The 25,162-nt window shown below is 24.8% G+C and overlaps 3 protein-coding genes across 3 annotated transcripts; all 3 read left to right on the top strand.

The window, feature by feature from the left end:
- The first annotated feature begins 5,844 nt into the window (after positions 1-5,844).
- LOC113548411 (39S ribosomal protein L15, mitochondrial) lies at positions 5,845-8,700 on the top strand. The gene is made up of 5 exons (XM_026949277.1): positions 5,845-6,072; positions 6,353-6,507; positions 6,577-6,742; positions 7,508-7,667; positions 8,229-8,700. The coding sequence occupies exons 1-5, from the start codon at positions 5,974-5,976 to the stop codon at positions 8,528-8,530; spliced, it is 882 nt and encodes a 293-aa protein (XP_026805078.1). The 5' UTR covers positions 5,845-5,973; the 3' UTR covers positions 8,531-8,700.
- A 1,967-nt stretch (positions 8,701-10,667) lies between these two features.
- LOC113547989 (syntaxin-7-like) lies at positions 10,668-14,451 on the top strand. The gene is made up of 7 exons (XM_026948601.2): positions 10,668-11,160; positions 12,706-12,775; positions 12,843-12,942; positions 13,003-13,180; positions 13,248-13,354; positions 13,423-13,578; positions 13,643-14,451. Exons 1-7 carry the CDS (start codon positions 11,055-11,057, stop codon positions 13,733-13,735), a joined length of 810 nt encoding a protein of 269 aa, XP_026804402.1. The 5' UTR covers positions 10,668-11,054; the 3' UTR covers positions 13,736-14,451.
- A 1,093-nt stretch (positions 14,452-15,544) lies between these two features.
- Positions 15,545-24,593, top strand: LOC113558066 (importin-4-like). The gene is made up of 19 exons (XM_026963586.2): positions 15,545-15,739; positions 15,852-16,024; positions 16,102-16,276; positions 16,347-16,532; positions 16,606-16,863; positions 17,240-17,422; positions 18,132-18,350; positions 18,408-18,672; positions 18,748-18,864; positions 18,946-19,205; positions 19,272-19,371; positions 19,684-19,762; positions 19,847-19,998; positions 20,884-21,068; positions 21,829-21,996; positions 22,064-22,272; positions 23,663-23,795; positions 24,117-24,297; positions 24,432-24,593. The coding sequence occupies exons 1-19, from the start codon at positions 15,665-15,667 to the stop codon at positions 24,542-24,544; spliced, it is 3,231 nt and encodes a 1,076-aa protein (XP_026819387.1). The 5' UTR covers positions 15,545-15,664; the 3' UTR covers positions 24,545-24,593.
- The last annotated feature ends 569 nt before the right edge of the window (positions 24,594-25,162 follow it).

Genomic DNA, 25,162 nt, shown 5'->3' with positions numbered 1-25,162 from the left:
TATAGATATATATTTAAACATAAATAGATATAATAGCTACGTACAGTTTGCAAAGCTATTATTTTATCTGTTAGACTATTGGTTATATTGGTATAAATAAAATATGTATGTCCAAATTAATTAATGGTGTTATATCCTGTCCGGATTTATTGCATTCATTATATTTTAACGTTCCTCAACACAATTCTCGGCACCATTATATATTTTCAATTCCATTTCATCGTACTTCATATGGATACAAATATACAATAATCCCCTAGATCATAGGTTCTTAACCGGGGGTCTGTAGATGGTTACTCTGGGGGTGCACGGAGAGGCTGTGAGTTTTTTTTTATAACCCAAAAATAAATACGGTCCATGATTTCAAGGCAATAATATTGGAATCAAAACAACAGCAAATATCACATTAAAATTTGTTTTTGACTATAACTCAAAAACTATTCGTTTGTATAAAACTTTAAAATAATAAAATGTATGAAAAAAATTTCGTCGTTCTAAAATTTAAAGCGGGCCGTACATAATAATTATAGTATATTACCTGTAGGTATAATAATTGTATAATAAATAATAAGAGTTATATATATGTTCCAGTTTATTCATTATATAATAATTAAATCGAAATAATTATTTAAATTGTATAAAATATAGTAACAATTACTTGATATTCTGTTGACTGTTTGGTACATTATACATGTTATGTTGAGTCGTTGAGAGAACATTATACTCGCGTGTGTTATTTCTATCTTACAAACGCACATTGTACAAATACAAAAATTTACATTTAGAATAATCCAATAATCACTCATTTATAATACTATAAATAATAATACAAATTTATGTATTATCAAATTTATATGTAAATCTAGAGCAACGCGTAAGTTTTTTTTTATATTTTAATTTTAAAGCTAGTTGTGAACATTTTATAACCATACTTTTTTTGTGAAATTTAAAACACTTATAATAACTTTTGCTTCAAAATCAACACATCTAAAAAATATAAGAATAATTAATCAACTTAAGTTACGAATTACTATACAATAATAGATATATCCCAATTAAAAAAAAAACTATTCATTTATAATTATTATTATGACAATAATTTTCCAATTCTCTACACAACGTATAATATTTCTATACAATAATAAAAACAGTCACTATTTTTACAATTACAAGCAACCAGTCCACTGAGAGTATTTTAAAATTGGAAAGGGGCAAGAGCAACTGCCCAGTTTACCACCTACCAGTCGTTACACCTATATAATTTTAAGACCTGTACTGTAAACTTCGGGAAGGGCTTAGTCCCCTCAAGTCCCCCCACTGATTTCCACCTATATGTCATTGAGCCTTATTTTCCATGCAAACTGTGAAAATATTTGAAAATTCATAGGTACTTATTCATTATTGTTGTTATAAAAATGTATGTAAATTAAATCAATGGTAGTCATAAATAAAACAAATAGTTAGATTTCTTCACGAAATAATTCATTATAGATATTTTTGTATTAATATAACCAAACGATGGGTAGGTATAAAAAGAATTGTTAAATTATTGATTTTAATCAAATATTTAATACAAGTAGGTATAAATTTAATACTAAAATCTTTAAAAATTTAACCTTGAAAACTGTTGAGTGTACTGAAACTGTCAAATCTTGGTGTAATCCTTAATAATTTCCATAGTTGGGTTAACAGAGAAAAAACTGTGTGTGGTAGTTCTATAAAATGCATTATGGCAGCAGTTCCCAAACTTTTTTAGTTCACGCCACCCTAAAAATTAAAAAAAATAATTACGCCTCCCATAAAAAATTAAATTACAAATTTATAGTATTTAAATGTACAAACATTTTTATTTTTATGATAATATAAGTTAACAGTAAATATTTACCACGCGGCACGCACCTCACAGTTTTGGAACCGCTGCATTATAGTGACAACGCCAACTAAAATTATTTCGAAAAGTCAGTTCCACTGTTACTGGTATTTTATTATTTTCAATAGATTTTAATATTTCATTTTAAAACTGTTTAGAAAGTTTTAATTATAATAGAATTTGAACATAAGAAATAGAATGTCATATTTAAGAGAACCTTCTAAAATACCCATGTATAATGTGTACGAAATTGTTTGATTTCTATGTTTCTAATAAGTACAAAATATTATGGAAGTATAAAAATAGTTGAAATATTAATCCCGTTTTATTTATCAAAACCATAAGATGATTTTAATTTTCACACGTTTTTGTCAAAATTGTAGAAATTCATACAGTATAGTCATAGTGGTTTACGAATTATTCGTAAAAATAAAATATCTTTTACAAAAATATCGCTTAATCAACAAGCATTAAGTATAGAAACCAAATGATTATTTATTAATATATTTATCTTGGTTAACATGACAACGAGTGTACCGTGGTCCGCGAGGATGGCTTGACAGTCTGAAAGAAAGTAGAACGGGAAAATTATAAGAATTTCTTATGGAATTTAATATGAAACATCACGAATGGCGTTATAAAATTGAAAACTTTGTAATAAGGCGGAGAATATTCAAATTTATTCCATTATAATAATTTTTTTTTTTACATTTACTTGAAGGAAAACTTATGGATAACCTTGTATTTGTTATCCATAAGGTTAGGTCTACTATCTATGGATGTAATGATTAGGGCTTGGAAGTTGTAGGAATTGCATATTGCTCTGGAATGCTCTCAATTTATAACAAACCTAGCTAGAAATCTGAAGTATACAATGACGAGTTAATTACTAATGATATTGTTATAAAAAATAAAAATGATTAGCTAAACAATATGATATAATTAACGGCAACATAATAACATTGCAGTAATGTACCCATTTTGCCTAAACAATACGCCAGGTAACACTTTATTTAGACGATGTATATGTATAAATAACAATATGATTATTCATATTTGTATTTTATATACTTGTAAATTTTAAAGTATTTACAATTATTTTAGTGTTAACTATAATGTAGATGGTAACCGGCGGCCCGCTTTAAATTTTAGAACGACAATATTCTTTTTTATACATTTCATTATTTTTAAGTTTTAGATAGTATTTTTTTTTCATAGATAAATAATTTAAGAATTTAAAAATATAAAATGTTCTCGAACTTTTTAATTTGTGAAGGTGACCTGAGATTCCAAAAAGGTTGCTGACCACTGTGTTAACGTAAAAACGCATGTTTAATTTTCGAGCTTGAAATGCATGAAATATCTAAGTCATAGAATAATTATATATATATTTATGCTTACCTATAATAACAGTGTTACACATTTTTAATCAACCCGTTAGAACAATAAGAACATGACGTATTATTTATATTTCCACTAATATTGCATAGGCAAATTATACATATATACTAGGCGATTCTTTTATCATAAAACACTCATTATTTCAAAGAGTATTTATGTTTTTGAAAACATTTTTTTCATAGTTTCAAGCTCTTAAAAAATCAACGTTTTTATTAAAAAATTATATTTTTAAATATTTTTTATCCTTATATTTTTTTTAAGTTTTTTACTTTTTTGAATGACAACATAGTTTTAATTTTATATTCCAATACAGAATAATTTTCTAAGTACATAAAAATCAAATTTAGGGAGAGTAGTTTATGAGTTATACGTATTTAAAGTTTAAACAAGCGGAGTAATGGACAACCATTTTGCGGGGTAATCCCGTACCACTCTACTCCGCGCATAATTAGTTAATCATGGTCTGAACTATAAGCATTTCATATAACCTAAATATTTCTCTGATATTATAAATTTATTGTGTAGTTGTGTATACCTAACCTATATCTCATAATATTTTAGGAAAATTAATAAGTACCTATATATTAATAATTAATAAGTGATTTCTATCAATGAACATAATTTAATTATAAAAGTATGGAAAAGTATATTTTAAACTCCTTTCCTCTACAGCCCATACAAAATATTTTTAAGATAAATAATATTATTATTATAGTTAAATTTTGTATTTGAAGAACATCTGAAATACAGAATCAGTTCACACATAATAGATTCCAAAGATTTATATATAAAATAACATACGATACATCAATGATATTATACTATCTATTTATTCTAACTACACTGTAATCTAGTATTCCATGGCAAACGGCAATCGTCGTCTTTTGTCGGAGAAGAGAAACGATTGTAAAATTTAAATTAATTAAATTTACACGAAAAAAAAAATAATGCGTTCTGTTCAATTTTATTTTTCACAAAATATTTAGTTCTTAGTTATTATCTCACTTGTCGGTGATAATGGTGTGTACACCATGGTTTCACAGTAAGAATGTTTTCCTATTCTTTTGTGGCTTCTGTGGTTTTTTATTCAAATAAATGTAATTGGGTAGACGAATATATTATTTATAAACTTTAAAATTTACTGCTAAGTATATATTTAAATGGAGTAAATTTGATATCTGTCCATAAACTGCATGTAATATTAGCATGAAAAAGTACAACTAATCCTTTTTCTTACCATTTTTTTGTGTACGAATTTTGTTATTATGGACATCTATTAACGTATAGATAAATAAGTTATCCATCTAATATTTTTTATGAAAATTGTATTGTGTTTTGTATCAAGAAATTTCCAATATGCATAATATAATAATTATAATACCTTATGATAGTAGATTTTGTTGTACGCTTAAAAGGATGCCAGCGTAGTATTTGTTATCTCTCTCTAACCCACGCGCAAAATAGCAAATTTTACGTTCACAAAAATAGGCATGCGCAGACCTGAATTTTGGGGGATGTCTACAATTTTTTCGGGCCCTTTCTTAATAAGACATGTACATATTTTAATAAATAATAATGCCTGAATAAACATTACTTAAATTATATCACATATTAATCAGTAGTATTGCTACAATACCAAGTTATATAATATTTCATTAGATAATTGGATCTAAAATCTATTTTCAAAATAATTGCAATATATTTTATTTATTATTTTTACTTTTGTAGTCAATAACATCTAGCTGTTATAATCATAATAAGTTTTACCACGCAAATTTAAAATACTTTAAGTTGTGTTATTTATTTTTATCCCAAAACATTATTTTTTAGAACATATTTTAGAAAAAATAACATTTTTATTCTAGTAACATTAGTTAAAATACGGACCCATTTATATGCTATAGGACTTAAATTTTACGGCCCCAATTGCATGTCAGGGGGTGCACAGGCATACCCGGAACCCCCTGTGCGCACGCCTATGATAACCATATTAATTTCTCAAATTATTAAATATTATAGAATTTAGAGTTAAGAACATTATCTAGAATCTAGGACATCTCGTAATCGTTTTATTATATTTTTATTTTAAAGCGAGTTATGAGTATTTTAAAATTGTAAATTAGTTTCAAAAAGATCATAACTTGCTTAAAAATAATAATATCAATAAAAGGCTTCACGGGGACCTGGATAATTATCAAAACTTTAAATTTTATAATAGATCATTTCACTCTAATATCAAAACTAACAGCACAATATTGAAAATGGTGAACGAAAATTTGCCATGTCGCAAGTGTGTAAGAGAGACAACATATGCGGGTACTACGTCCTCTTAATTTAATTATAATTACTGAGTAATTATTTATAAATATTATAAATAATGGGAATGTTATACAATATTAATATTACTGAAAATAGTATGAGAATATGGTATACGTATTACATACATTATATTATGTACCTACTACCCAGTGTTGTAAGATAATATCTTAAATCGTGAATCATGATTGATAGCTAGTAGGTACGTTATCAATTTTTATTTTATCACTACTTGAATTTGTAGGTTGTGTAAAAAAAATAAATATTATGTTGAATGTTCTTAACTAATGATTTTAAGTTTTAACTATTTTAAGTTAAAATGATTATTTAATTTTCCAATTTGTTTGCATTTATCTTTATAATTTTTAGTTAAGTTACTTATTAAAATGACATCATTCACAAACAAGAATGTTTTGAATTTATTAAGAAATCTACCAAGGCTCTCTATTTCTAATCTTCGAAATAATGATGGAGCAGTTAAAAAAGTAACTATAAAAAAATATTGTTTATTTTAACTATTTATCTAAAAAAAAATAACTGACATTTAATAAGTTTATAATTAAATATTTTTACAATGTTTGCCATCCACTTGATTGTACTGATGAAATAGTTCTAATTATTTTATTAGTAATTAAATATTTAAATATAAATAGTAATGTATTTAATGTAATGAAGTTTAAAATTTAATACTATTTAATCTTTTTTAATCATTTGTAATGTATAATCCATAAATAGTATTATATCTATTTTATTATTTTATTTTAGAATAAACGAGGAAGAGCCCAGCATGGAGGTGACAAACATGGTCATGGTAATAAAGGGTCAAAAGCTAGGCAAAACTTTATGAGACCGGGATATGAGACAGGAAATACTCCATTTTATATGAAATTTCCTAGAGAACAATATTATAAGGATCATCAGTATGTTATAAAATATCTTAATACAGTATTCAAGAAAATTTCCTATCTAAGATTATAACCTTTTTTTAGTGTCAAAAGACAATATCCTCCACTATCGTTGGCCACTTTACAAAAAATGATTGATTTGAATCGTATTGACATTACAAAGCCTATTGATTTATCAGTACTGTGCAATACGGGTTTGTATAACATTAATCCAGAAGATAAACACTTTGGAGTAAATTTGGTTGATGAAGTAAGTTTTTTTTCAATAGAGCTTTAATAACATGGGTCATATTGCTATATAGTAGGGGTCCCCAATTAATATTTTTGAAGGGCCACATTAGAGATCTGAAAATTTTTCAAGGGGCCATCAAAATTTTAAGTACATATTTACATTATTTAAAAATCAATAATATTTAACAAAAATAATAATTTACAATTATAACACATATAATGTTGTCATAATAATGTGTTATTTATTATTTGTCTGTGGACTGGAGAAAATGTGTTTGGGGGGCACCATTTGGTGACCCATGCTATATAGCTATGTATTACATTATATTAATATAATGGACAATCTAATATTATATATAAATATAATACAAATTGTATTATACAACACTAACATTAAATTTATATATGGTTGTATAATTTATTTGTTTAATCTGATGCATTGGAGGAAGTTAATCATCTATTGGTGTTTTGGGTAGATTGATTTATACATAATTGTTGGGATATTGAGTTTATTTTATCTTAGAATTATATAAATTCTATCAGTAGATGTTTTACTGATAACTCTTGACAATGCATAATTAATATAATATTATTAATTATTTATTCTTCTTTAGATACTTGTAATTAAAGCAGCTTTGACTGATTTAAAATACATAGTTATGGTACATTACGAAAATAGTCAGTTATGCAAAACTTAATTGTATTCATGTACCTAACCCACCTATTTATAGTATTGACTGTTATAAATAAATTAACTTTATTGATAAATATTTTTATATATTAGGGAGCTGATAATTTCAAGGCAAAAATTAATATAGAAGTTCAATGGACCAGTGAATCTACAATTGCAGCCATAGAAAGAAATGGAGGAGTTATAACAACATCATTTTTTGATGTTAACAGTTTATTTATTTTAATTAATCCTAAAAAGTTTTTTCAAAGAGGTTTGTAAAGTAAATTATGTAGATATTTTATAGCTTCCACACATATATCATAAAATTGTGTTCTAAACTATTTAAATTGATTTTAAATTAAGTCAAAAATAGTTCATAAAGAGTAATTCATACCATAATATATGTTCTCACTGTTATACGTACTTATATTACAAATTTATGTTCAACAGTTCTAAATTTGTATATTATTTTTTAATAAAGTAACCCACAGCACTCAGGTACTCGGTAGGTTGATATCTTGCCAATTTGAATGTGCCAATAGGAAACTTCCTCTTCCATTATTTAAATCTCGTACAATTTACTTAATGTATAATGTTTAAATATATACATTTTCTATAGGCAATGAATCCTCATAATGTATTGCCAATACTTTAAATCAAATCTTATAACACATCATAATTTAAAAATACCATCAATAGTAGTATACTAGTATCCTCTTAAAAAAATATATATATCTATAATTTTACGACTGATAACTGTTTCACAAATAATATGTGTTAATTCATAAAAAAATATCCTATTTATTCATGATTATATTGTTTTATTTTATAGGAGAAGCAATACCCAGGCGTATGATTCCCCCCGAAGATGCAATTTTATATTATTCGAGTGCAGCAAATCGGGGTTATTTAGCAGATCCTGAAAAAATATCTTGGGAACGATTTGTTTTAGCTCAGAAATATGGATATAAACTTCCTAAAATTGAAGATGATCCAGATTATGATATGCTTGTCAGTAGAAAAGATCAAAGACAAATATTTTATGGCCTAGAACCCGGTTGGGTTGTTAATCTAAAGGATAAAGTTATACTGAAACCTATTGATCAACAACTCAAAGAGTTCTATAGAAGTTAATTACATTGTTTGTTGTTAGAATTAAAATGTATAATTATATGTGTCATGTAATTTAATTATTATATAACATACTGAAGAGTATGGTTATTAAAAATATGTCTAAAAATATAAATTTGATAACTCATACTTAAAATTTAAAAGTTCTGGTTAATAATAAACAATCTATAGATTTTGAATTCAATGCATCTTTATTTTTATTATTATGAAGACTCAAAAATTCATAATATTATGTATATCATATTTATTATGATTTTATACTGTTTGCTTAGTATTTAAAAAAAATGATACTTATAATATACTAATAACGTTGAGAAAGAGAAATCTACTTATTATTATTGTGGAGTTATACAAAGTTTCATAAAAAATTTGATTAATTTAATAGAACATTAAATTGTATTTACTGCTTGCTATTTCTTCATTAATTTTTAATGCAAATAGGCATACATATAATCATTATCATTTACTACTACTATTTAAACATTTCATAGTTTATTTAGCTAAATGACACCAATTCATAAACAAAATGTTTCATGATTATTTCAAATTATTAAAACCAATGAAATTAGTACTTTGCTAGTTATATTATTATGACAAATAAGTTTTTGAGTTTGTATCTATATAGTTAGATAACTATTCAAAATTATGAATTATATAATATAGCAAATAAGGCATTTATGATATGTGTCGGGCGTCGGCGTATAGCAATAGAAGTGGCATAATTTTCAGTAGGAGGTTATGAATTTAAATTTCAATACATATTATGCAAATAGATATTTTGTAGGATTCGTAAAAAATCTCAAATTTAGGGGCGGGGGATTATAACTTCAAATATTCCCATGTACATCAGACTTCAGTCTCTTAGAGTTTAGTATCAAATCAATTATAAGTTAAATCAGTTGAGTAAAATGGCAGAACTGTACAAGGTTTCTCGTAAAATAAATATCTACTACCTACACTTATTTAAATTTAAAAGATTTATATAAGTTATAATAAATTAACATAAATTAGGTACTCAATTAAAATTTGATTTTTATTTAAGTAATGTAACATACTACCTACCTAATTATGAATTTAAATAACCCAAAATTTAAAAAAATTTGTTTTGCAACAAAACTAAATCGTATAAAAATATTTTAAAAAAGTTCTTGAAATCCCTATAATACTATACAGTGGCGTATTTAGGATTTTGCTGCCCTGGGTACACATTTTTTTAATGCTCTTTTCCTCTCGCGGGTTTTTTTATAATGGCAATTTTTCTTACTCTAAAAAAACTTACATAAACTTATATAAAAACCTATTGAGTGTCCTATAACGTTGAATATCGTAGGTTTTCTCAGTAGTACCCATAACAAAATAATCAAAGCCAATTGTAAAATTTATTAATTTATTTTCATAATATGTTTATAAAACAAACATCATTAAATTAATATTATAAAAAAAAATTCCCAGTTAAATTTGCTGCCCCCAAAAAAGTGCTGCCCGGGGCAATTGCCCCTCTTGCCACCTCTAAATACCCCACTGATACTATAACTGTTAACATTTAACTGGACCAAGTGGACCACCTTGTATACTTTAACGCAAGAACGTAATTAATATATAAAGCCATAAAGGTGTGTATAATAGAATTTTATTGACGTGAGTCATATAATATAATCAATTATTATATATTTAGTTCAACTTCACAAAATGTACAGACAACTACATGAACAATGTTCAGAAAAATAAATATAAATTCAAATATTTACATTAGCCATTAGGAACATATTGATCGATTTCACATTTATTTTTGATTTTAGAAAGACAAATATGTTTATTTTTTAATACAATTGTAGGTATAGAGTATAGACGTATAGTGTACATCACTATGCCCACAACTTAAGCAGAGGCGGCTCGTCGGCATTTTTTGGAATCTAGTTAGACATTGCTTACTAAAATTTAGCGTAGTACTTATAATCTATTAATTGTTTAAAAGCATTTGAAGTTCACATTTTGACGACATTCAGACATTGTGTATTCGATTGTAGGTCTTTTATTCATTTTACGAAACACTTGTACGTTTTCATTATGGTGGTACTAACTATTGATAACTATAGATAATAATTTATCAATTATCATACATAATAAAGTATACTGTATTAAACTATTATAGTATTAGTTAGTACGCGTACGCCTTCGTCTTGCTAAAATTATAATTTTCAATACTACTTACTATAAAAAAAAATAGTTACTTAGTTACTGTGACTGTCTACTACTACTGTAGTCTATAATATTTTGTTATTGTCTATTTGCCTATGATGAATCATTAATCACTTCTATACCTTCAATGCAACTTATTACAAGTTACAACACTGTTGTGAAAATATACTTTTTTAATCTTTTTGTTTGAGATAACATAACAATAATAGTTTTATACTAAACAGTGAACATTTTGTTTATTATAATTCGTTGACTGAGTGATATTCTATTTGGAATTAAACTTCAAGTGTCATTGCAGGATAAATTAGGTAATAAATATTAATTAACAATGGACAGCTTTTATGGAAATTCATATCAAAGCAATGGAGGTGAAAAAGATTTTCAAAAATTGGCTCAATTGATTGGCACCAATATCCAGAAAATATCTCAAAATGGTAAGAATATATTCAATGTTTTTAAGTTGTTCCAGCCTAGAAGTATATTTTTAAATTTAATCCTCCTGATCATATTTTATTTTTGTATGAAGTATTTTTATTACCAATTTTTATATTGTGTCTGCTAGGTTCTAACGATAAGTAGTAAGTAGATGATTACTACGTTGAAATAATAGAATTTTCTATCTTGGGTAAATTTTATAGTGATTATAACTATTAACCAGAGGCGTAGCCAGATTTTTTATGGGGGGGGGGCAAAATACTTTTAACTTGAGTTATCGAAAATCATAAACAAAAATACTGATAACATATTGACGTTGATTTGCCGTTAACTTATTTACTATTTAAAATACTTAAAATTTATAAGACAATTTCCATTTTTAAATTTAAACATTTCAAAACACTATACAAAATACAGTCAATGAGGGAGGGGCTATAGCCTCCTCCCTCCTTGGCTATGCCACTATTAACTTGAATATTCAAGATAAATTTACTAAGTGTTATATCTACTATACTGAATATATATATATATATTATATATTATGTATTTCTGATTTGATAAAGCTTAATAGAATAGATAAATTATAAATGTTTTTAGATATATGTTTGCATATACTTTATAAGGAAAATAGTTTAAATACATTTTTTGATTAGAATTAACTAGTTGCTTTAGAAGATTTACTGGGGACTCTTCTCTCCTATTTATAGTTCCAGACTATATAATTACATATCATGCATAACTATTGTATGCTCCTGTTCTGAACAGATAATTACAAAATTATTAACATTTAAGTAATTTAATTAATAATTATAATTATTAACCATACTAAGTTAATGCATTTTCTGTTCTTTGTCAAATTATCAGTATCTTGCGAGGATTATTTTAATGAACACTGAATGGTGTGAAAACTGTTATTTGTTGACTATAATATTGTAATCAATTAATGATTGAACGTTTGACATTTATCTTTCTTTCAGTAATGTAGCTAAGGGTATCCATAGGTAGTTTACTTGGCGCATAAAAATTTTTTTTTAACATTTAATGTTTGGGAGAGCAGGGCTTAATACACTATTTTAGTAGCAAAGAATATAACTTCTTATATTTTAAGGGAGGAAAAACTTTTTTGCCTTAGGGTATTTTTATGTGTAATTACACCACTGTCTACTTGGTACCTCATATTATGATAATAGTTTTATTAATTAAAATTTTAATGGCCATTAGTAGAACAATTGTATGTTGGTTAACTAAAACAAATAAAAATGTACTAAATTTAAATTGGTTTCTTTCTTACATTTATACAATTCTTTTTACACAATGTCTCAAAGAGTCCAAGAATTATTAAATATTTGAACAATTCAACAATGACAATCTGTGCTATCTAGTTTTTTCAATCCACTCATTGCCCAGAATAATAAATCTATTACTATATAACAAACGAATAATGTTTCTTTTGATTACATTGTTTTATAAATTCTAGTACCTATCAGTTAAAAATTTAATAGCGTAAAATTAAAGTAAGATATTAATTTTTAATTTTATTATAGTGTCATCTATGAATAGAATGGTAAACCAGTTAAATACCGTACAAGATGCTACAGAAGTTAGAAAACAATTGTAAGTTAAATGAGCAATAGTAAATAATTAATTTGAATATTTAATCTAAAGATTTAAAAAATTACAGACATCAAATATCACATTATACTCAACAGCTATCTAAAGATACTAGTCATAATTTAAAGGAACTTAATGAAATACGATCATATTCTTCTCAAACAGATCAGGTATGTTGAAGTTAAGTTTAAATGTATGTATCTTGTTTAATGAATCACTAATTTTATCAGAGACAATTAAAAATTCAAAAAGAACGTTTAGCTGAATCGTTTACATCTGCTTTAAATGCATTTCAAGCCATTCAACGTAAAGCATACGATAAAGAAAATGCAGAGCTAATGAAACGTACAAAAGCATCTTCATCTACTGGAAAATTACCTCCACCACCTGGTTCTAAATATCAAAATGGTTTGATTTTAATTAAATATCCTCATTTGTAACTTTAAATAAGTATATAATTTATATCTTCTATTAGGTTATTCAAATCCAAATGAAAACCAAAATGATCAAACTCAGATACAAATTTTGGATGAAGTAAATTTACAAGTGGTTGAACAAGAACAAGCTATTAGACAACTTGAGGTTGGTACTAATAATATTATATACTACTTACTTTAATTCTTATGTTAAAATAATAACTTATAATTTAGAACGACATAAGTGACGTAAATCAAATTTTTAAAGAACTTGGTACTTTGGTTCATAATCAAGGTGAAATAATTGATAGTATTGAAGCTAATGTACAAATTACTAATGTATCAGTTCAAGAAGCAACTGGTCAATTGAGACGGGCAACTGATTACACCGTAAGTAAATTGATACCCTAGAATTTACCTGTCAATTAATTGTATTTATTTTTTATTTTTTTAGAACAAACTCAGGAAAAAAAGATTCTATTTATTAGTTATTTGTGCTGTGATATTAATCATAATTACATTGACCATTGTTTGGGGATCTAAATAAATGTGTTAATGTTAGTTATACTTATTATATTGTATATCAGTTATTCCATTTTGTTAATTTACATAAAAGAAAAAGTATATTATATATTTATAATTTCTATGTATGTGTCTAAAGTTTGAACTGTTTAAAGTATTTTTTTTTTTAATATATATATATATAATATAAATGTTATTCATTATAGTAAAAAATTACAATTTATTAATCATTAGATGTACTTACAAAGCTGCTTAAAAAATATGTTTTTTAGTTATATTTTTTTTATATATATATTATTATTATTTCTGTTGTGTTAATATTTGCATATTATAATATTATATAATATATAGAATTTATGTAATGTACATCATAGATAAGGCCAGACTTATAGCATGAAATGTTCCAAAAAAGTCTTTGAAATGATGTATAATTAATTGTATACTAGAACAGTGGTAGAAACAATACTAGTGAACAATTAATTTTTATGATTGACTATCATGTCGTATTTATAATGATAATGAAAACAAAATTCCAACTTTAATTTTACTTTTAGAGAAATATTATCATTGAATAAAAACAAAAATGAAGTATTACTTCAGTATATCTATCCACATCATTTAACTTACCTATGGTGTACATTTATGTTAAGTTCAAGTAACACACTTACCAATTATAATACTACAGATAATTTTGTAATTATTTTATGCTGAGTTTTAAATTATACTATTTTATTTATCATAGTTTTTTTTAACAAAATAATGTACATTTTTTTATTATATCAATCATAACTAAAAAAACTTATACAAAATAAATATAAACAATGTAGTATTTTTTAATACTCTAAGTACAGCTCATGAGAAGTATTAAAATTAAATTACATAATAGAAAAAGCTAATATAAACATTTGATAATAATTTCAAGCATCAAAGATTTTTTTATTTTTGCGTTTCAAAAAAAAAAGAAAAAAATTAAATCACTTATGTAAAATAATATTTTTGTGTAAAAATTCCTGTTTTTCTTAATTTATTTTTTGTTTTTCTCGATATTTTAAAAAATACTAATTTTTCCCCTAAAATACCAATTAGATGCAGTTTACTAAACTTAAAGCATTTTTAATGCCAAAAAATATGAAAGCACTAAAACAGACAATATTAACTTTATCACTTATCTTGTAAAATCATTACATCTATCTACAGACAATAAAAGAATCATTATATTCAGTGCTCGAATCTGTTAACTAAAAAAAAAAAAAACGCCTCCATTACTTATTTAACATTATTATTAATGTTATATTAGTAAATAATTAGAAAAAATAATAAGTTTATATAAAACGTAGATAAAATTAGTAATTATTTTATCTGTTATACAATACATTGTATTAAGAATTAATAACTAACTCAAAAAGACAATAAAATTAAATAAATAAAAAAAAAACATCGATGCTTAACTATTTATTTTTATAGATGCATGATTTAGAAATAATCCATAAGACAAATTACTATGGTATTTCATGCATTTTGATGAAAAAGAAAAATGATAAAGCGTCCCCGGCGTTCTCGTTAAAAACAATACTAGAGGTACGCTAAAATTTCTGAAAAATTAGTTGGGGTACTCCGTCTCTCCTCAAGTCGAGCACTGTTTATATTATAATTATACATTTTGTTGCTCCACTTGGAATTAAAAAAAAATTATGCCCCCATTTTTAGATTATTAATTAATGAACTTATGTTGGTACCAATATTCCATTGTAATAAGGTTGGTAGAACTACTTTATTTATCAAAATTAACCAATTCGCTGTAAAAATGGCAATTGATAACAACGTACCGTGCCATGTGTTTTTCTTTAATCATTCCTTTCATTCTTCTTTTTCTTAAGGGAAATTGAATTCCATGCGACTTTTATTTTAATTTCAATTATTAACTTTATTAAAGCTTTTTGATTTAATAAGTAAAATGTTTGTGAATATCTCTGAAATGGAGCGTATTTTAACGCGCTTATTAGAGCCGGATAATGAAGTTATAAAACAGGTAAAGATCTTGTACAATATGATTTAATTATAGATTAGATAAAATTGAAAAAATTAATAATTTAATTTATTCTGTTGCTCATTTTAAATTTTAAATTATTAAATTTATATAGGCCACCGATGAATTGACATTAGCGTTAAAAAATCCTCAAACATACGTCACTCTTTGTACAGTGATTAGTTCTAGTAAAAATGACAAATTAAAGGAATATGCAGCTCTTGTTTTAAGGAAAAAATTGTACAAACGTAATGCATGGATGAATTTATCTCAAGAACTTCGTGAACAGTAAGTTAAATTTTTATTTATAGTTTACAACATTATAATATTATATATACATTTTTTTAAATGTTTAAATATTATAGAATCAAACAATTTTTGTTGAAAACAATCATTGATGAACCTAGTATTGAAGTTAAAAAGCATATTCTTCAACTTATTGCTGTATTGGCTAAGCATGAATTGATGAGAGGTAACTGGAATGAGTTATTTGCTTTTATTGAATCGTGTATTAAAAGCAACAATATAAATGAAAGAGAGGTATTTATAATAAAATAATAAAATTAAACTATTGTACACATTTCAAGTTTGTTATTGTTTTAATTAATAGTTTGGTTCATTTGTCATTAAACATTTATCTGATTATATTCCCCAAATGTTCGAGTCCCATATAACAACATTTGTGGATTATTTTATTCAAACATTGAACAGTGCTGAAGATTGTACTTCACTTGCTGTTTATAATACTATTTCTTCAATGAATAACATAATAGAATTATCTATTCAAGTTCCTCAGGTATGCAAAGTAACTTAATAATTAGTGACAATATTTTTTTAATTAAAAAACATTAAAAAATAATGTATTTTAGGTTCTTCAAGCTTATTCACAATCTGTTCCCCGTGTGTTAGAAGTTATACTTGCCTTGTCAACAACAAATCCAGATCATGCATGTGATTGTTTTGAATTACTTGGATCAATGTGTGAATTTTCTATTCAGGCATTATTACCACATATAAAACCAATTGTTCAAGTTTCTGCCCAATTAGCTGGTAATACAAATATAGATGAAACTTTAAGATGTAATGGTATAAATTTAATTTCAACTATTATCCGTAGTAAGAAGAAGGTAAGTTAATTTTTTACATAAAATTAATTACTATTATAGTTAGAATAACAAATATATCATATTTTATATTATCACTGTTTTTAAAAAAAATTATATTTTACATAATATTACTTTTATCTTGGTCAAAATTTCAAGTATATAAATTATATGAAATCATATCAAAAATTATATTTTTATCTTAAAAAAAGTAATATCTTAAATGTATTTAATATTTATATAAAATAAAAATAATTGTGTATGTATAAAACTTAATTTTAATTTGTATGTTATTTTATTATAGACTTAAATTTATTCATAGTTAACTTTAATTTAAAATTTAATTATTAAATACTTTTAAAATATGTTAAATAAAACATTTTTTGATTCTTATTTATAGGTTTTAGTAAAATTGAATTTATTGAATCCTGTAATTGAATTAATGTTCAACATTTTAAGTGAAGAAACTGATGATGATACTTGGTTCTTAGAGGAATATGCTTTAAACCCAATGAGTGCTGCTGGTGAATGTATGGCGGCAATCGCTGATGAATTATCTGCTTCAACTTTTATGCCTATATTGGTAAGTGGTTTCATAGAAAAACTTCACATCAAATGCGACTTGACTTGAGTGTGTGTGCTCTGGCTATCTGTTTCTACTGAAATCAATGGTTCATACAATTTATAAAAGTTCTGTAATTATAATAATTTTAAAATTATTTAAAACTGTCACTTGGTGAGCTATGATTGAATCGCTTTTAATGTACACACTATATAAATTAATACACATTATTGTAAAGTCAGTGCATTAATTGCACACAATGTAAAATGTCAATATTTTAAGATAAAGGTTAAGTAGAGAAAGATTATATTTTACATTGCCATCTTTGTGATACAGATGATTATTCATTTGTTTAATGACTCAAATTTTATTTTTCAAAATATAATCAAATTTGCGTTAAATAATATTCTATCCAGTACACGAATACTTTGCTGCTTTCAAAATACAATTTTTCTGCGACATCCCGCCATAGTATAACCAGTCTTAATGGTAGGGTGTTGAGTGAGGATGCACAGAATTGGCGTATTCCCTTGCTGAACGGTGTACATATCAGAGTTTTGCCATTTCTAAATATTTCATTTGTATATATTTTATCCTTATATTATTATTAATATTTAACTAGCTGTTGGAAATACTATTTTTTTTGTTTTTATTTAAATGCCTATGTGTAAATAAAACAATTATGCATACACATAATATATTTAATTGAATTTTATTGTATTGTATTTAGATAAAATTGATTGATACAGCATATACTACTCAAGATCCTAATGCTCTTAGAGCATCTTATACTACAATGGCTTTTGTATCAGATGGCTGTTCTGAATACCTAAAAAAGAATTATCTTAAACAATTTGTAACAGCTATTAAACTAGGATTAAATAGTTCAAATGAAACGGTTAAATCTGCAGCTATGTATGCTTTAGGAGAAGTTTCTCAATATGTTCAAGTAACTAAATTAGATTTTTTATTTGATCAAAACAATATTAAGAATTGTTTAATTTAGCCTCAAGTCAGTACTTACGCAGCAGAAATACTACCAGAATTAATGAAAATGTTCAAAGAAAAGTTAATTATTGAATATACTAAGCCAGAATGTAGTTCTGAAGTGCGTATGATTTTTTATGCACTTGATAAATTTATTGATAGTATGGAAGGCGGAATTGATGAATACTTACCAGAAATGACTGCTATTGTATTGGATATTATAAGAAATGAACAGTGTTGTATTGAACTTAAAGACAAAGCAATTACTATCATGTGTAGCATTGGTACACATTTATTTTAATTTTAAAATAAATTAATAATTGTATTAAATATTCATATTAAAAAATGTATATCTTTAGTTAAGTCTGGAGGTGATGCTACAGCTCCTTACTTTATCCCAATCATGGAAATTCTTGATGCTTATTTGAAACCTGGAATAGATGAAAAACTGGAAACTGTACAGATAATGGTTATTCGTAAGTAATATTTAATTATTATTTATCTTATTTAATGATAAAAAAATATATTTTAAATATGTATTTTATTATAAAATTTAGAATTATTATCTGAATTTGCGGCTGCTCTTGATCCAAAAGTATTTGAACCCTATTTGGATATTAGTTTAAAATGTGGTTTGGCTTTATTGCAAGAAGCAAAGGAGGATCAACCTGAAGTCCGGGCAGTATGTTATGGACTTTTTAGTTCTATAGCTAGAGTATCTATTAATCATTTGATACCATACATTGATCTTGTAATGCAACATGTTTTGAAAAGTTTGGACAATAGCTTAATTGCTGATAATAGTTTTAATCTGGAGGTATAAAACTAGTTTATTTCTTAAACAAAATAATTTTTTTTTATAGAAATATATTTATATTTTCAGAAAAAAAAATTTAATGCTTATAGTAGCGATGACGAAGATGATGATGATAAAGATGAATCTCTAACTGATGGTGGCAGTGATGATGCTGATAGTGATGACTGTGAGTAACTACATTATTTTTTATAATTTGTTTACATCATAGACCTTATACTAATAAATGGGACATGCGGGTGGGTGGTGCGGTCTTTCTTAACTGTATACTTTATACTGTACTAATAGTATGCAGTGTGAGTATGATGAGGCGCACGGTTGTAATGTTTATACAATCCTATAGTTCTTGTGCGCATATGTAATGTACTACCTTGATCAACGCCTTCTCGTGTGGACATTGGAACTACTACCATGTACTGTCTATTAGTATAAGGTCTATGGTTTACATTCATAATTCATTTAATTATTTATTTTGTTTCAGTTGCTTATGTTGATGCACATGTTATGGAAGAAAAAGATAATGCTTGTCAAACAATTGCTCAAATTGCTCAAAGCACTGGGTATTTATTATTAATTATATACATATCATTATAATTAGTTATCTTATTTGACTTTGTAATCTTATCTATTTACATTTAAATTAGAGATCAATTTCTTCCTTATTTAAATAATAGCTTTGAAGTAGTATCAAAGTTATTAGAAGAAGATGATGAAGACACAATTGATTCTGTACTTGAATTATATGGGCAAATTTGTATATATTTTTCAAAAGTACCGAATAATTGCGGCCAAGAGTGTAAGTTTGTTTTTTAATTATGATTTATATTTTTAAAATCTATTTTACAATGAATTGCTTATATGTATTCTTAATGTAAATAATAGGCATTTGATATTTTAATTTTAATTTTTATAATATAATTTTATTATTATACAACAGATAATTAATTTTTATGTTTATAAATTAAATGAGCATAAAACAACAATAAGTTAGAAACTATATTAAATTCTTAAAAAATGGTGTAGATGTTAATATAATATTAATATTAATATTACCTCGTTAATCAAATTATTCAATTAGTTACAAATAATTGATAAAAGCTATTATTATATGATGTTATTGGGTCTAGCTGACTGTAATTATCTATCTGGCCCATTCAAAAATGTTCCATTTAACACATTAAATTATCATTTTTTGAATTATGTTCTCAAATTGTTCTTATTCCATCTTATGTTCATTTCATTATTTGTGTATTAATTTGTGTAACTTTAATTTCAATGCATTATACATTAGACACTGTAAAATGTTAATGTTAATTCTTAAAATCTTACAAAATTCACTCTTAAAATTTTCAAAAAATGAATAACTGATGTATTGAATTTTTTGTGCCACTTTCAACTTATGTTCAATAATACCCATGAGATAAAATAATAATAAATAAATAATATAATTTAAAATAGGTAATTCATTAGACACATTAAACTCCTCAATATCTCTAAAACAAATTGTTTCATAGAAATTTTTGCTATATCTATAAACAATTATTTAACTTATAAAAAAAAAAAATTTTTTATAGGAAAGACAAACTGCATGTTGTATGAAAATAAAATGGAGATTTTTACAATCTTTATAATCAATTTATCAAGATTAAAATGACTATTTTAATGTAATATATTTATTTAGCTTTAGAAAAAGCTTTGGAAACTTTTTTGAAGTACGGAGAGAAAAAAATACAAGAAGATGGATTTCCGGCTTTGGATTCAATATACCTAGATGTATTAGCTGATATGTTGAAAGAAATTAAAACTAAGATGATAAAATATGCTGAACCAATTATGATACTTGCTAAATCTATTTTATCATTAAAAGTAAGACTTTCAAGTGTTAAGTTATTTTTAATATAAATTAAATATTTTTTAAATAAATATTATATATATATTTATATATTTTTTTTATTACTTTAAATTAATTTTTAAATACATGTTATTGATTAGCCAAATGACTAAGTAAAGCTAAGTCTTACTAATGTTATTAATTATCTGAGTAAAAACTGAAATGTACTTTAATTGAAAATATTTAATATTAATAACCTAGGATGTACAAATTATGAAGATAAAAGTAGATTACCCATAACAGAAAACTGATATGATTTTTACTAATATTTAAAATTATAAATATACTGTGTATATTATGAAACCAAATTATTGATATTCATTTAAAAGATTTATTGTTCTTTACTTGAGTCATGTGTCCTATTGTGGCATCTAATACTACATATTATATTTGATTGAGGATGCAAAGATATGTGTGTACACTCATTTATAATTAAATATAATATATTTCTTAATTCTTAATTTGTAATTATTAGTTAAAATTCTCATTAGTTTTCTGTTATGGATTAATCTACTTTTATTGTCATGATTTGAATGTCATAGGTTGTTGAAAATTTTTTAAGTAAATAACTGATAGGACTTCTACTAATGGCATAATTATTATGTTTTTTAATATTTCTCGGTACAATTTGTAAATCCTAGCATTAACTAGAAAAACCTAGTTTTATCTTATGATCAAACTTTGTTGTAAACACACATATATATATATATATAATTTATGTTTAAATAATTTCAGATAGGGGATGGAAATAATCCTGGTGAGTTAGATGAACTAGATAGTGAAAATGATACATTACCTATAGAATATGCAGGCAATGTTGTCTCAAATTTAAGTTATGTTCTTCCACCACAAGTTTTTACAGAATATTTTATATCTTTGGTGCCTTTGTTAAAAAAATTAATGGTAAATTTAGTAATTAATTATTTTGTCTAGTTTGTATAAATGTAAACAAAATAATATTTTTTTCTAGTCAAAAGATTCAACTGAATTATTACGAGCTGCAGGGTTAGCTATAACTGGGGAATCTGCCAAAGGCTTAGGAGAAAATGCTAGTGGTTTGTGTGAAGTTATGTTTTCACTTGTAATACCACTTGTTGAAGATGAAGATGATACTGTGAGAAATAATGCTGTATTTGCATTAGGAGAAATAGCATTTTATGGCAAAGAATCTGTGTACAAGTTAGTATTTAAATTTAATTATGTTTTATATATTTTTAGTCTGGGAGGAGTAGTCTCAGTGTTTTCCTTAATATTTTCTGGTTTATCCTGCATGATTAAATATTTGAAGTATTAAGAGGACATCACATCCCCGTGTATTGTTTCTAATTAGTCTTACAAATGTTCAAAAGGGCAAATTTTTGTTTAGTAGAGCCGATTTTATGTGCTTAGCTTAAATATTAGAGTGAAATATCCTAATATCAAACCTAAAGGTAAGAACATATCTCAGTTTTCTTGTTGGTTTTTTATAATATTTTAATAAATAACACGTTGACTTCGTATTGACATCAATTGGCGTCCAATATATATATAAAAAAATGAATGGTTTTTTGTTTAATATGTGTAATAATATCTAATCTATCTTATGTTATATTTTTATTATTTAGCATGACTTAATGCATGTTTTAAAATATGTGTTCATGTACTGTTTGGACGTAAGTCCATATAATAAGAGCAGTTTATTTATGTTATTTTTAGAAGACTTATTTTCGTCTTATGGACCTATTTTTCTGGTTTTTTTTTACAATGTGTTCAATTCTCAACTTTTCAACAAATTATCAGCATAACTTTATTATTATTTTCGATTTGTTTATTGTCAGTGGGCTGACTTTACCTGCTTTTATTAATAATAATTTAAAATAAATTTTTTCATAATTTTTGTAATGCTTGTATTTTTTTCATTTAATTTTATATACTTCCATTGAATTTCTAAAAGAAAATTAATCATTATGCATTTATGCCATTTGGTATACATGTGCAGCGTATTGAAAAAAAAGTGCAGTAACGTTAATGATGTCAATTGAAGTCATAAAAACTCAGGTTTAAAACTGAAAAAAATGGTTAACTAAATTTGACCAAAAAAGTAACGTACATACAGAGTGAGAGCTGTAAAAAGAAATGCAATCAACGTGTTTTGAGTATGTAATATAGTAATATTTGTACCATACAGCATAAAATACTGGTGAGAGAACTCAGATAATGTTCTTATATTTGTAATCAAAGATAATAGGTTATTTCTCTCTAATATTTAAGCTAAACATACAAAATTGATTCTACTGAACAAAAATTTGCCATGTTGCACGTTTGTAAGACAAAGATAACACATTTGGGTGTGGTGTCCTCTTAAAATAATGAACTTACATAATTATCATTCTATCTACCTTATTTATTGAATAATATTGTAATACAATTCATTACAAAAAATATTAATTAATTTTTAATCAAAAAATTTTCTTATTTATTTTTACTGGTAATAAGAAATTAACTTTTATCATATTACTTTTCCTGGTCTAACATACTGTTATAAATAACAATAATAATTAAAAATATTTTGTTTTCTATAATAATTTAGGTACTATCCAATAATATTAAATACATTTTCACAAGTGGTTACTAAAGAACAACGATCAAAAGTATTAGACAACATTTATGGAGCATTAGCACGTATGATAATTACCAACATTGAAGGAATTCCTCTTGATCATGTAAATATTTCTAATTCAAAAAATCTAAACGTAACACTTATATTTATTTAATTGTGTCTATGTTCAGTAGTTAGATTTTCATTTTAATATTGAAAGTTTGAATCCAATTTTCATTGAAATATCTATAATTGGCGGGTATTTTATTTTAATAATTAATGACTAAATACCAATATTAAATATTAAATGCTATACAATTTATGTGGTATAATTTTATAGTTTTTGGCAAATTATGGAATTTAAAAACTAGTCTGTTGTTTTTTAGTAAAAATTGCAAATGCTTATGTTTCTTATAAAAAATATTAATGTATTCATTTTTGAAAGGTGGTACCTGTTATGATAAATTACCTTCCATTACATGAAGACTTTGTTGAAAACTTAACTGTGTTTAAGTGTTTGGTATATTTATTTGAAGTCGGCAATCAATATATGGTTTCCTTGTTAGAACCTGTGATTAAAGCATCATTGGCTACATTAAGTGATAAAAGAAAATGTTATGAAGATGGTAATAAACAAAATATTATTTAAATTAAAAAAACTATAAAATTAATTATACATGTTAAAGAAATGTTTTAATTACCAATTATTTTGAATTATTATTAGTAATTAATTATAATTACAATTTTTATTTATTTTTAGAAGTGAAAGAAGAAATTATTAAACTTTTGCGCATGTACAAGAGAGATTTTCCAGATAAATGCTTGTCATTGACACTTCCTGAAAATTTATCTAAATTATTTAATGAAATATAATCTTAATAAAAATTAAATGCAATTGTTATTGATATATTATTTTTTTTTATTATTTTGCTTTTAATTAAAAATAGTTATGATTTAAAAAACTATTTATTCCATTATATCAATTATTATTTCTCATATATTCTTATGTATTTTTTTTTTTTTAATGCTTATTAAATTAAAACAGTTTGTTGAATTAAAAATTGTAAATTATTAAGTAAACAATAATTTAAATATTTCCTAAATATATGTTTTTAATAATACAAATGTTTTCCATTGTTCCAATAACTACCATTAATATTATTTACTATGATAAATAATAATTTATCTACCTTGATCATTATCATAAGTTTAGTTTCAATGTTTTATATTTTTTCTAATATCATTTATTTTAAATTATAATACGGAATGCATATCTTAGTATGAAATTAATCGTAATATATTTTTTTGAAAGCACTCTGAATTGGATTCGATGTAGGATAATTTATATAGATTAGCCAATATAAAATTTTTGAGAGGCCAAAATAACTAGATCACAGTATTTTTCAATATAACCTGGAAGGACAAAAAAACAAATTGCTTTTCCTTAATGTAACTTAAAAATGATTAATTGTAGTTTGTAGATACTTAAAA

The sequence above is a fragment of the Rhopalosiphum maidis genome, chromosome 1, assembly GCF_003676215.2.
Source record: "Rhopalosiphum maidis isolate BTI-1 chromosome 1, ASM367621v3, whole genome shotgun sequence".
Taxonomy (NCBI): Eukaryota; Metazoa; Arthropoda; class Insecta; order Hemiptera; family Aphididae; genus Rhopalosiphum; species Rhopalosiphum maidis.
The sequence above is the reverse complement of the archived record's forward strand: the minus strand, read 5'-3'. Positions and strand labels throughout refer to the sequence as shown.